Consider the following 14,620-nt stretch of genomic DNA (forward strand, 5'->3'; position numbering starts at 1 on the left):
CATATACTCATGACCTATACATGAGTATATATAGTACAGTAGAGTCTCACTTATCCATGCTAAACAGGCCGGCAGAAGCTTGGATAAGCAAATATCTTGGATAATAAGGAGAGATTAAGGAAAAGCCTATTAAACATCAAATTAGGTTATGATTTTACAAATTAAGCACCAAAACATCATGTTATACAACAAATTTGACAGAAAAAGTAGTTCAATATGCAGTAATGTTATGTTGTAATTACTGTATTTATGAATTTAGCACCAAAATATCATCATATATTGAAAGCATTGACTACAAAAATGGCTTGGATAATCCAGAAGCTTGGATAAGTGAGGCTTGGATAAGTGAGACTCTACTGTATTTGGAAGAGAGAATTTCAGGAGGAATCTGACAGAAAACAACTGAAATTTTCCCATCTACATAACCACTGAAGTACAGGAGTTTTCTCTTTGCCGGTCATAGTGACCTTACACACCACACAGTTATATTCTATTTTAACTACCACAGCAACAATTTATGGAATAGGCATTATGTTTACAGAGTTGTATGCTTCTCTTACCACATGGATACAAGATAATCTCCAGGTTCCGATCACATTTGTGCTGCTCTGCCAGCGTAATGCATATCGTTGAAGCAGAGCTTGCAAATGGATTCGCATCAGCTCGAAGGGCGTGGGACGGGCTCTCCAGTCCTGCAAAAGCATACAAAAAGGGAGGAGAAAGAGACAGGGCTCAAATCATTTCCACTGTATGTGGTATCACATCCTCTAAAACTTCCCAGATTGAAGGAGATATTCCTGTTTTATGCTGAGGAAGTGCTGCTTCACAAAGGAGATGACTTGGATGTTCAAAGATGTGCCGCTAGAGCAGAGCTTTCCAAAGTGTGTGTAGTGACACATTAATGTGTCGGCTGCAGTGCATGGGTGTGTCACACAAACACAATGAGAAACCTATGAAATAAACAATAAATCATAGATTTCAAAATACTGCATATACTCGAGTATAAGCCTAGTTTTTCAACCCTTTTTTTAAGACTGAAAAAGTCCCCCTCGGCTTATACTCGGATGAGGGTCCTGGTTGGCTTATATTTGGGTCAGCTTATATGAGAATATATGGTACATTTATTATTTTTCTCTATTATTATTGGTATTATTACATTTAATATTTTTCTCTATTATTGTTGCTATTATTACATTTATTTCACTCTATTATTATTATTATTATTATTATTATTATTATTACATTTATTATTTCACTCTGATCTTATTATTATTGCATTTATTATTTTATTCTATTTATTATTACAGTAGAGTCTCACTTATCCAAGCCTCGCTTATCCAAGTTTCTGGATTATCCAAGCCATTTTTGCAGTTAATGTTTTCAATATATCGTGATATTTTGGTGCTAAATTCCTAAATACAGTAATTATAACATAACATTACTGCATATTGAACTACTTTTTCTGTCAAATTTGTTGTTAAACATGATGTTTTTGGTGTTTAATTTGTAAAATCATAACCTAATTTGATGTTTAATAGGCTTTTCCTTAATCTCTCCTTATTATCCAAGATATTCGCTTATCCAAGCTTCTGCCGGCCCATTTAGCTTGGATAAGTGAGACTCTACTGTATTACATTTATTTTACTCTATTATTATTATTATTACTTTATTATGACACAGCAAACAAGATAGATATTCTGGATTTCATATCACAAAATCACTTCCCAAGTATCTAGGACTTATTATTATTATTATTATTATTATTATTATTATTATTATTATTATTATTATTACATTTATTATTTCACTCCGATATTATTATTATTGCATTTATTATTTTACTCTATTATTACATGTATTATTTTCCTGTATTATTTATTTATTATTATTATTATTATTATTACATGTATTATTTTACTCTATTATTATTAAAAGCATACATAAGCACATTTATATTGAAGAAGATGAGAATAATGATCTGATCAGAGTTGGACAGTCTTTTCTTAAATTTGAGCTTTATGTAAATATTCCAAAACATTTAACCTACTGATGCCTCAATTAATGTAATGTTATTGGTATCTATTTTTATTTCTGAAATTTACCACCCTCGGCTTATACTGGAGTCAATGTTTTCCCAGTTTTTTGTGGTAAAATTAGGTGCCTTGGCTTATATTCAGGTCGGCTTATACTCGAGTATATACGGTATCTAAATGAAAGATTTTCAAGAGATAAGTTATGTTCCCACACATTTCACTATTACAATTTCTATATATGCCTGTGTTTTCTATAAGGGTTGGTTTAACCCAGGCATGGACAAACCTGGAGGACTGAAGTTTGCCCATGCCTGGTTTAACCTCTAGTTTACATATTTTATGTTTCTTTCTTTGTGACCCTGCATGTGTGTGTGTGTATCTGTCAGTCTAGGCAAGCATCTCCCCATCCAGGACAACTCAAGTTTTAAGACCTACAGGGAAGGGTTTTCTCTTAGTCTCATCATTTTTGCTGGCATGTATGGCCCCTTCCTTGCTTTATTTCCTCTACCAACAAGTGAATATCTTTTCATTCAAGTGCCCTTTGAGAGTTAAATTACATAGCAGACGTGTGTTTGAAGCATAGAAGGTTAAATCACCAGCTGAAGTAAATCTTGTCAATCAAAAGGTTGACAGTTTGAAGCCTGGGTCAGGGTGAGCTCCTGAACTTTAGCCCAGCTTTCGCGTATCTAGGAGTTCAAAAGCAAAAAATGTGAGTAGATAAATAGGTGCTGGTTAAAATCAGGGAGGTATTTTAAGGCACCCATAAGGAAATGCCAGAAAAATACAGGTAATTTCACCATCCCCCAGCCTGGGCTGGAACCAAGCACAAGCCTCCAAGATGCCGAAGATGGAAAAAGCCTATATATACCTCTAATCTATGTACAATTTTCAGTCTTGTCAGTGTACAAACGGCATTGAATGTTTGCCGCATATGCATGTTCTATGACCCACCCTGAGTTCCCTTTGGTGTAAAAAAGGCAGAATATAAATACTGTACACCAATAAATAAAATAATAGATATGGAGGGCTGACCAAACATATATGTACGTATGTATCAAAATGCATGCAGATGTAAAAGTATCTATGTAAAAATATGCAAAAGAAATTTGACTCTTTTTTCATAGCAGATCCCATGTTTTTAATGCTTTAAAGGATGCTATCTGCATTTATTTGAACTAAACATCATGTACATCTGTATCACCATATGGCTGATGGAGAACCTTTTCTTTGTGTAGATTTTTGGGTGGATACACCAGTAATTTACCATATATAGACCAGGTATTTACCATTTACGTGAATGTCCCTTTCTATCTCCTGTATGTTTTTACTCTCAGCTCTTATGGACTTCCCACTACAGTAGAGTCTCACTTATCCAACGTTCTGGATTATCCAACGCATTTTTGTTGTCAATGTTTTCAATACATCATGATATTTTGGTGCTCAATTTGTAAATACAGTAATTACTACCGTGTTTCCCCGAAAATAAGACAGTGTCTTATATTGTCACGACCCAGGCTGCAGAGCACCAATAACCAAACACAGAGGCCAGAATCTATCTAATATCTTTATTAAGGAAATGTATAAAGTTAATAAAAGCAAGCGTAGGAAATAGTTCAGAAGTAGACCTTTCAGGAAAGGTCAAAATTAGTCCAAAGAAACAATGTCCAATATGAAATATTAAGGTCCAAAGTTGTAGTCCAATAACCGAAACACCCACTTTGCCAGGCAAAGTGAGGGGAGATGACAAGGTTCTTAGTCCAAGGAACTTGATGTAAGGCTAGGAAGTAAACTTGATTCTTGAAACACAAGGCTTGATACAAGGCAACAAGGTACGAGGAACAGGGACAAGATCCGTGGTAAATACTTGGCAAGGTCCTGGAAAGCAAAGCAAGGTCCGTGAAGCAAAACAAGGCTGGGAACGTGAACGAAGGCTTGGAAACAGGAACGAAGGCTTGGAAACGGAGTAGCGCTGTCCACACACAACCTACTCCAGTTGCTGACGAATTGACTCCGCAAAATTCCTTCAGGGCAAGGAACCTAAATAGGGTCCCGTTCCCACCAAAGAACACTTCTCTGGGGAACCAGAACCGAAAGTCAATCTCTGTGTCCAGATGCATGACTCCCTAAAGGTTCTCATGAAAGCAGTCTTAATCAGCTGAATGCCTGGCTGCGATTCTCAGGCTTCTGCGATTAGCCTGTTGAACTCCTTTTTGTTGTTGATAATAACTACGGCGAGAAAATGGGGGAGATTTTGACTCAGGGCTTGTTTGGCAGATTTCTGGAAGACAATCCTCCTGCAGGTGCAAGGGCCCCAGTTCTGGCTGGGAAAGTTCCAATTCTGGCTGAAATGGTGGAAAACCCAAGTTTTCCTCTTCATCTGCCACAACAGCGCTAGGAACGGGACTACATGGCCCATGAGTCATCACACTATCCCCCTCCTCAAGCCCCCTCTCAACATAGGGCTCTCTCCCCGAGGCGCGAGGCCGCGGCTTGGCGGGGTAGGTCTGATGGAAGCGGCGGGTTAAATCGGGGGCATGGACTGTGGAAGCGTCTTCCCAAGAACGTTCCTCGGGACCAAAACCCACCCAGTCAATGAGATATTGAAGGCGGCGGCGGTGAAAGCGAGAATCCAAGATGTCCTGAACCTCGAATTCCTCCTCCCCATCCACCAGAATACGAGTGTGGGCCGGCCGGTCTACATCAGGGCGCACACCATCCGCCGGAAGGAGCAGAGAGCGATGAAACACTGGGTGAATGCGCATAGAGCGCGGGAGTTGAAGTTTAAAAGTCATGGGGTTAAGTTGCGCCACCACTGGATAGGGCCCAATGAAACGGGCATCTAACTTCCGGCAAGGGCGATGGGAGGGCAAAAAGCGGGTGGACAGAAGAACCCGGTCTCCTACCTTGATTTCGGGGCCCGGCTGGCGATGATTATCAGCGTGGCGTTTATAGTCCTCCTTGGCTTGGTCTAGTTGCTGGAGCAAAAGTTGTTGCACCGCTGTGAGTTCCTGTAGCCAGTCCTCTGCTGCGGGAACTTCTGAGGTTTCAATGACAGAGGGAAAGAAACGTGGATGGAAGCCGTAGTTTGCAAAGAACGGGGTTTCTTTAGTTGAAGCCTGGACACCATTGTTATAGGCAAACTCTGACAGCGGTAACAGGGAAGCCCAATTGTCCTGCTGGTAGTTCACATAACAGCGAAGGTATTGTTCCAAAGTGGCATTGGTGCGCTCAGTTTGCCCATCCGTTTGGGGATGGTGAGCCGAAGATAACCGTGAGTCTATGCCCAATAGTTTTTGTAGTGCTTTCCAGAAACGAGAGGTGAATTGGGACCCACGGTCTGTGACCAAACTCTTGGGCAATCCATGCAATCTGAAAACATGTTGAAGGAATAAGTCTGCAGTCTCTTTGGCCGTGGGAAGGCCATCGCAGGGAATGAAATGGGCTAACTTGGTAAAAAGGTCCACCACCACTAGGATCGTGGTGAATCCACAGGAAGGTGGTAGATCAGTGATAAAATCCGCAGATATTATTTCCCATGGGCGAGATGGGGTAGGAAGGGGATGTAGAAGCCCTGAGGGCTTTTCCCTTCTTGTCTTGGAGCGCTGGCATACTGGGCAGGTATTGACATATTTTTCCACATCCTTGCGGATCTTGGGCCACCAGAAATCTCTTAGGATTAAATGCATGGTTTTAAATAGTCCGAAATGCCCTGCTGGCTTGCAGTCATGACACAGACGAAGTGCCTTTTCCCTGCCCGGTCCTGGAGGGATGTAGACATGATTTCTATAGCAAAGTAACCCATCCTTAAGCGAAAAGGGGAAATGTAGTCCTTGGCGAAGTTGGTCCTGAGCCCAGGCATCTGCTTGTTGACTGGCCCTGATTTCCTGAGCGCAAAGGGGCCCTGGAGTAGAGGGAGTTGATTCAATTGGAGTGGATTTAGTGTTTCCCACTGTGAGCGTGGCAAAGTTCTCGGGCTGCAGCAGTTCGGACTCAAAGGTCTCTTTGCGCCCTGCAGCATACTCCGGTTTCCGTGACAGAGCATCTGCTTGCTTGGTCTGGGCTGGGGTTACATAATGGATTTGGAAGTTAAAACGTTCAAAGAATAAAGCCCAGCGTTGCTGCCTCTGATTCAGCTTGCGGGCAGTTCTTAGATGCTCTAGATTCCGATGATCAGTATGGACCTCAATGGGAAATTTGGCCCCTTCTAACCAATGTCTCCAAGTTTCAAAGGCTGCCTTTATGGCCAAAAGTTCCTTTTCCCAAATAGTGTAATTTCTCTCTGGAGCGGTCAGTTGACGGGAGTAGAAGGCACAAGGGTGAAGATGATCTCCCACTGGTTGTAGGAGTACAGCCCCAATTGCCACATCGGAAGCGTCCGCCTGCACGACAAAAGGGGTTTCAGGATCTGGGTGCTGAAGGATTGGCTGGGACGTGAATAATTTCTTTAGTTGCTGAAATCCTTTCTCTGCTTGTTCCGTCCAGCGGAAAGGCTGTTTCCCACGGATGCAGCTGGTGATTGGATCAGACCAGCGGGCAAAATCTGGAATGAACTTGCGGTAGTAGTTCGCGAACCCCAAGAAACGTTGCACCTCTTTCTTGTTGGTTGGCGCCCGCCATTCCAATACTGCTGAAACCTTCGCCGGGTCCATGGTGAGCCCTAGTGGCGAGACACGGTATCCCAGGAAATCTACCTCTTATAGGTCAAAAGCGCATTTTTCCAGCTTGGCATAAAGTCCATGGTCCCGCAATCGTTGTAACACCATTCTGACGTGGTTCTCATGTTCTGCTTGTGATCTAGAAAACACCAAAAAATCGTCCAAGTAGATAATCAGGAACCGGTCTAGATAATCCTGAAAGATGTCATTGACAAAATGCTGGAACGTTGCGGGAGCTCCACATAAACCGAAATTCATGACCCGGGACTCGAATAAACCGAATTTAGTCTGGAAGGCGGTCTTCCACTCGTCCCCTTCCCTGATGCGAATTAGATTGTAAGCTCCTCGAAGATCCAGTTTGGTATAAACCTTGGCCCCTCGAAGCCGGTCTAAGAGGTCCGAGATCAAAGGCAGGGGATATCGGTTTTGTTTAGTGATATTGTTCAATGCCCTATAGTCCACCACCAAGCGCAGGTCCCCTGACTTCTTTTTCACAAACATCACTGGGGAAGCGGCTGGGGATTGAGAGGGTCTGATAAACCCCTTGCGGAGGTTTGTCTCTAAGAACTCCCTGAGAGCTTCTTGCTCTGGTTCAGTCAGGGAGTAGAGGTGCCCTCGCAGGATCGGGGCCCCCTCCACCAAATCAATGGCACAGTCATAAGGTCTATGCGGGGGTAGTCTCTCGGCTTCTTTTTCATTGAATACATCCCAAAAGTCTGAGTATTTCTTGGGCAAGGTGATGATGGGCTCGGCGTCTGTGGTATGGCAGACCTTGGCTACAAGACAATGGTTTTGGCAATATTTTGAAGCAAACTGCAGTTCTCTGTTGGACCAGGAGATGTTTGGGTCGTGGAGGGTCAGCCATGGAATTCCCAAAATCACAGGGAAATGGGGAACCTCGGTAACAAAGAAGGAAATCTCTTCCATGTGTTCCCTTATCCACATTCTGGTGGGTTCTGACCATTGACTTACTGGACCTGTCTTGAGGGGGTGGCCATCGATGGCCTGCACCACACGGGCGTTCTTGAAATCGTGATATTGTAATCCCAGAGAGTCGGCATACTCTCTATCAATGAAATTGTTAGTGGCTCCTGAGTCTATCATGGCATGGATCATGACGGGTCCTTTTTTCGCTGACCACAGGGTGACCACTAGGAGAAATAGGACCCCGGTTGGCGGCTCTTGAGTGGGGTTTTTGACCGGGTTGGCGAGCCTCTCTACGCCCGGTCGCTGGCTTCCCCCGCCGGTTCCGCGCCAGCCGCCTCAGACGTCTTCGCCTCCGTGGAGGACGCCGCCGCCAGACGGGCGGCGGGCTTCCCTTTGGCTGGACACTCTCTTGCAAAGTGGCCCCCGTTTCCGCAGTACCAGCAGAGATTTAGGCGTTGGCGGCGGGCCTTCTCGGCAACATCTAACCTGGGACGCACATTGCCCAGCTGCATCGGCACCTCCTCGTTCCCTCTGGGGTATGGGGCTGGTGGCGGGGGCCTCCACACTGGACGCGGCTGGATGCCGGTGGGAGCGGAAGGTTTCGCTCCAGCCCTACCGCTCTGGCCTCAGATCCATTGCTTTCTATTGGCAAGCATGACTTCAGCTCGTAAACATTGTTCAATGAGTCCTTCAAGAGAGTGGGGGGGATCCACCTTGGAGATTTCCTCCAGCATCTCGATGTTGAGACCCTCCCGAAACTGTCCTCTGAGGGCTATGTCGTTCCAACCGGTGTTATGGGCCAGCACTCGGAACTCGGCTATGTACTGGGACAAGGGTCTGTCCCCTTGGGAGAGGCGCCGGAGTTTGTGGCCGGCCGCCTCCAAATTGTCCTCGATCCCCCAAGTCGCCTTAATGTGATCCAAGAAGTGTTGCGCTGATCTCAGATGTGGGGAGACTTGGTCGAACAGTGCCGTCGCCCAGTTGGCCGCTGGCCCGTCTAGGAGACTGTAAATCCATGCCACCTTGATGTCTTCTTGGGGAAACTCGGCATTACGGGCCTCTATATAAGCCTGGCATTGGCGACGGAAAACATGAACCTTAGAAGCTTCTCCAGAAAACTTGGTCGGCAACGCCAAGGCCGGGAGACGGACCCCGCGCTCCTTCAGGCCCCTTATTTCTCCCTCCTGCGCATTGAGCTTATCACGGATTCGGTCCACTTCATCCTTGTCAATGGTGTAGCTGAGCGGCTGGCCACCCGGCCCGGCTCCGGTAGACATTCTGGCCTAGGTTAATTGGTGCTTAGGGTGGCGGAGTCAAACTGTCACGACCCAGGCTGCAGAGCACCAATAACCAAACACAGAGGCCAGAATCTATCTAATATCTTTATTAAGGAAATGTATAAAGTTAATAAAAGCAAGCGTAGGAAATAGTTCAGAAGTAGACCTTTCAGGAAAGGTCAAAATTAGTCCAAAGAAACAATGTCCAATATGAAATATTAAGGTCCAAAGTTGTAATCCAATAACCGAAACACCCACTTTGCCAGGCAAAGTGAGGGGAGATGACAAGGTTCTTAGTCCAAGGAACTTGATGTAAGGCTAGGAAGTAAACTTGATTCTTGGAACACAAGGCTTGATACAAGGCAACAAGGTACGAGGAACAGGGACAAGATCCGTGGTAAATACTTGGCAAGGTCCTGGAAAGCAAAGCAAGGTCCGTGAAGCAAAACAAGGCTGGGAACGTGAACGAAGGCTTGGAAACGGGAACGAAGGCTTGGAAACAGGAACGAAGGCTTGGAAACGGAGTAGCGCTGTCCACACACAACCTACTCCAGTTGCTGACGAATTGACTCCGCAAAATTCCTTCAGGGCAAGGAACCTAAATAGGGTCCCGTTCCCACCAAAGAACACTTCTCTGGGGAACCAGAACCGAAAGTCAATCTCTGTGTCCAGATGCATGACTCCCTAAAGGTTCTCATGAAAGCAGTCTTAATCAGCTGAATGCCTGGCTGCGATTCTCAGGCTTCTGCGATTAGCCTGTTGAACTCCTTTTTGTTGTTGATAATAACTACGGCGAGAAAATGGGGGAGATTTTGACTCAGGGCTTGTTTGGCAGATTTCTGGAAGACAATCCTCCTGCAGGTGCAAGGGCCCCAGTTCTGGCTGGGAAAGTTCCAATTCTGGCTGAAATGGTGGAAAACCCAAGTTTTCCTCTTCATCTGCCACAACAGCGCTAGGAACGGGACTACATGGCCCATGAGTCATCACATATATTAATTTTTGCTCCCAAAGATGCTCTAGGACTTATTTTCAGGGGATGTCTTATTTTTCCATGAAGAAGATTTCACATTTATTGTTGAACAAAAAAAATGAACATTTATTATATACTGTACAGTAGTTATCACCACAAACCAGCATAACCAGACAAACTGTGAATTCTATCAAGAATTTCTTGTTATGACCATTATTTCCATGTAAAACCATCTATGGTACGTACATTTATCAATCCTGCATGCTCTGGTGTTCTGTTCGGCGGACATGCTTCCAAACACAAACTTTGCTAGGTCTTACTTTCGGGGGAGGCCTTATATTTAGCAACTCAGCAAAACCTCTACTAGGTTTTATTTTCTGGGGATGTCTTATTTTAGGGGAAACAGGGTACATAGCATTACTGTGTGTTGAACTACTTTTTCTGTCAAATTTGTTGTAAATCATGATGTTTTGGTGCTTAATTTGTAAAATCATAACCTAATCTGATGTGTAATAGGCTTTTCCTTAATCTCTCCTTATTATCCAACATATTCGCTTATCCAACGTTCTGCCGGCCCGTTTACATCGGATAAGTGAGACTGTACTGTACTTCTTGGCAAATCATTCCAAAATGTATAAAGATTGAAATATTGTGGTCACAACATAGCAGGCCTCTCCAGCTCAGCTCTATCTGTGTTTGTAGTTGCATTGTTTGTTTGTTATTAACAGAGAAGCACCTAATTTCCAGCATATTTACAGTGCTTTCATGGAGCTGGTTAACATTTCATCACAGGTTTATTTTTTACCTTAATGCCTAATCCACAAAGCAGTCAGTCATTCCTCAACACAGAAAGACATTTTTACTATGCTGTGAATGCTGTACTTCTTGAAGAGATGGGAATTAAGCCAAGTCCTAATGGGATTACTTCCCTTGCCTGTTTGAAGCATATGCTCTAGGCTCTCCGAAGCTGCTCTTGCCTCCATCCTCTTTATTCCTTTCTCGTTGTTTTCACAAGGAAGAAAAGGCTAGGTTCTGTATATCCTACCTGCAAGTAAACAGGGCCCCTTAACCAGCATCTCAAAGGTGAACTCGTAGGGAAAGGGATTGTAAACCTTTCCCCGGAAGACGTCGGTCTCCTTGGGAGGCACGAGGAATGACTGCTCACTCTTCAGACCGGCAGACCCAAAGCAGCTGGTGGAGCTGAAGGAAAAAACAAAGATGCACATGAAGGCCACCTGATGTGAACCATAACAGGATTCAGCTCAGTTGGACCTGGGAGATCGGCACACTCATTATTCTGTTCATCCCAAGGTCTAGAAAGAGAGCTCCCCAAAAGTGGGTTAAACTAGAATGTTTCTGAGATATTTTTCCTCTACGTAGTTAGGTGTGTGCATATAAAGGGGCCGGGCTGTGGCGCAGCTGGCTAGTAACCAGCTGCTATAAATCACTACTGACCGAGAGGTCAGGAGTTCGAAGCCCGGGTCGGGTTAAGCCTCCGACCATTAAAAAAAAATAGCCCCGGCTTGCTGTTGACCTAGCAGCCCCGAAAGACAGTTGCATCTGTCAAGTAGGGAAAATTTAGGTACGCTTTATGCGGGAGGCTAATTTAACTAATCTACAACACCATAAAACTGCTCACAAGGAAAAGAATGAAGGAAGAACAGCCACCAATGGACGGTGAAGCAACAGCTCCCCCTGTGGCCGGAATCGTGAAGCTGGAAAGATGTTTAAAAATGCCTCTGTGTCTGTCTAAAAACTGAATGTTGTTTGTCTGTTGGCATTGAATGTTTGCCATATATGTGTTCATTGTAATCCGCCCTGAGTCCCCTTCGCGGTGAGAAGGGTGGAATATAAATACTGTAAATAAATAAATAAAGGGGAAAATGTGCCAAGAGGAAGGCGCACCAAGGCACCCCTGATTGGGATTGCCTTCTACCTGGGAACCAAAGCCCTCACAGTGGAAAAACATGTGGGTCAAGAATAGTAAAGGTAAAGGTTTTCCCCTGATGTTAAGTCCAGTCGTGTCTGACTCTGGGGGTTGGTGCTCATCTCCATTTGTACGCCGAAGAGCCGGCGTTGTCCATAGACACCTCCAAAGTCATGTGGCCAGCATGACTGCATGGAGCGCCGTTACCTTCCCGCCGGAGCGGTACCTATTGATCTACTCACATTGGCATATTTTCGAACTGCTAGGTTGGCAGAAGCTGGAGCAACAGTAGGCGCTCACTCCGCTCCCGGGATTTGAACCTGGGACTTTTCGGTCTGCAAGTTCAGCAGCTCAGCGCTTTAACACACTTCGCCACCGGAGCTCCTGGGTCAAGAATAGGGCTCCACAATCACCTCCGTATCCACTGCCAAGACACTACATTTGGAAGGCCATCATACCGGACAACAAGGGATCGCGTAAGTAAGTAGGTAAAGTAAGCATATAGAAATGCAAATACAGCTTAAAGAGCAATAATATCTTTAAAAAAATAAATAGGGAAATCTCACTGATATCCTTTTGTAAATTCCCTAATTCCCCAAATCCATATAAATGCAACCTCTCCACAAAATGCTCAAAAATGATTCTTTGGAGAAGCAGGGAAATCTTGTTCGTTGCTGAAGACGGGCACATGCTAGATTCTGTCGAAGGAAATTGTATTTATGTTGTGACTCAGCCTTTGCCTTTGTGTGGCTCTGATGTGCCTTTGTGTGACTCTGATGAGGATTCTGGGTTATATGTGCATAATGATGGGATTCAGGATGGTTTTGAAGACTCTGAGGCTGGGAATTATAGGAGTGTTCCTACTGTGGGAAATGAAGAGCAGGGAGTTGTTCCCATGGGAAGAAATGATGATGTTGTTTCTGATGACAGAATTCAGGTGCAGGGAGCAGAAAGGGAGGGTAGCTCTTTGCCTCTACCTGATAACACTAACAAGCTCAGTGGCCTTGACTCTGAGGCTGCATCTCTCGATCTCGATCGGGCTACAAGACTGGAATTTAGAGGGTTGTAGAGAAGTCAAAGGGCAAAGGAATGCCTTTATGTCATGCTTTTAAAACAGTCTGCTGAAAGAGAGATCTCTGTCAATGCAACTTCATTGCTTGATCAAGAAGCAAGTCTGCTTTCCTGTATCAAGTTTGCTTTCCTGTATTACCATGTGGATATATTCTGTTTGCTGGGACTTTTGGCTTCTATGAAAAGGACCTTGTTTTATGCTCTATGTTTCTATGGACTTATTGCTTACAGCCTTGTTTTGTACCTACCTTTTGGAAATGAACTTTTACCTTTTATGAACTATCTTTTGCCTATTTTATAAATAAACTACAAAAGACTACTTTCTGTGTGTGGCTTGGTGTCTTTAGCAAGGTGAAGCCAACCTGAGGTGCAACAATTTATAAGGACATTCAATAAAAGATTTATCTTAATTGTCAGATCCCTGCTTTTCAAAGACATGCTAAATATAATTTAGGATTGAGTTCGGTTTGAGTTGGGTGTAATATTAGAGTACCATTCCCCCCAAAATGCCTTCCATAACAGTTAAGGGATTGTGGAACTGTAATTCAGTAGATCTGGAGGCAAACAGGTATTGCAAAGATATTTAGTCATTTTATCCTTATGCTGAATTGTGCACAGATAGCCCTGGTCTTCTTTTTTGACACACCAATTACGCCTTTGTGAACTGGTTATGGGAGAAAGAAGCAGGAAGAATATAACTGGATTTGAACACTAATGTCATGGGACTCCCAGGCAGCTCCCAGTTCACTTTTTAAATGTATTATTTGTGACAAACACACACAGATGACATCTAGATAAGACTTTTTTCATACAATAATATATGTCATTCATGGAATTTAATATAGGCGTTAGATATCAACCGGAGTTCTATTGGTGTCTTCTGCATGTGTACAAAAACTAAATATTTGGATCAAATGTGGAACATCCATATTCAGTTCATTTACTGAAACAGAGTTGGATATATTGGTTGTTCATTCAGGAGCACTTTTAGCTCCTTGGTGTTGTGGTAATCTCTGAGCGGTTAGACTCAACTTAACCCTCTCTGGGGGAGATTCCACCAAAATGCAGCAGAGTAGCGAAAGCAAAAGCTTTCAAATGCAACAGTTACTTACACAGGGCGAGCAAAGAGAAGCCTTTCAACTTAGGATGGCAATGGACTGCAGAGTCTCAGTAAAAGTTCAAAAAGTATTTATTCAGGTAAAAAGAATTCCATTGTAGATAGAAAGGCTTGGGAGCTGTCTAGTCTACTCTAGACTGGTTTCTAAGGAAAAATAAGAAAGGAAAAATAACAAATGTCTAAATAGTTACATCTTGCCAGGAGAGACAGCAAGATGCTGCTTGTTAGCTAGAAGAACAAAGGGAGGAGAAGAGAGAACCAAAATGGTTCCGACCTCATGGTCCAGTTTATTGGGGCCATAAAAGACATTCTGACCAATGAGAAGTTAGTGTCCCTGGAGATTCACGTTTCCGCTAACTTCAGAGTAAGGGATGTGACGTAAACAGGATAGAGTGAAACACAGTAAAGCCTGTCTAGGCATGCTTTGGAAACAGGGAAAGGATTCCCTCAATCTAACTCTATCATCTATCTAATTACATCTAGACTTGAGTAGTCCAGGGTGATTCCCAACACGTGGTTCAGTTGCACAGTGTTGCTACTCAAGGCAAGAGTCGCATTGCGCAAATAAGGTATCACTCCGTATGTGAAGATCTACACTGCCGAACTCTGATGTAGGATTTTAGCTATAATCTTCCTCTTACAA

General features: G+C 43.8%; 1 protein-coding gene across 2 annotated transcripts in view; it reads right to left on the reverse strand.

Annotated features, from left to right (window-relative positions):
* vwa5b2 (von Willebrand factor A domain containing 5B2) overlaps positions 1-14,620 on the reverse strand; it is an 84,602-nt gene that overhangs the window by 42,588 nt on the left and 27,394 nt on the right. For both annotated transcript variants that reach the window (XM_062976850.1, XM_062976849.1), the window contains exons 5-6: positions 10,908-11,062; positions 561-692 (exon numbers count right to left, since the gene is read on the reverse strand). In XM_062976850.1, coding sequence (XP_062832920.1) covers positions 561-692; positions 10,908-11,062 — 287 coding nt within the window. The remainder of the gene's footprint in view (positions 1-560; positions 693-10,907; positions 11,063-14,620) is intronic.

Source organism: Anolis carolinensis, chromosome 3 (assembly GCF_035594765.1).
Source record: "Anolis carolinensis isolate JA03-04 chromosome 3, rAnoCar3.1.pri, whole genome shotgun sequence".
In the NCBI taxonomy this organism is placed as follows: Eukaryota; Metazoa; Chordata; class Lepidosauria; order Squamata; family Dactyloidae; genus Anolis; species Anolis carolinensis.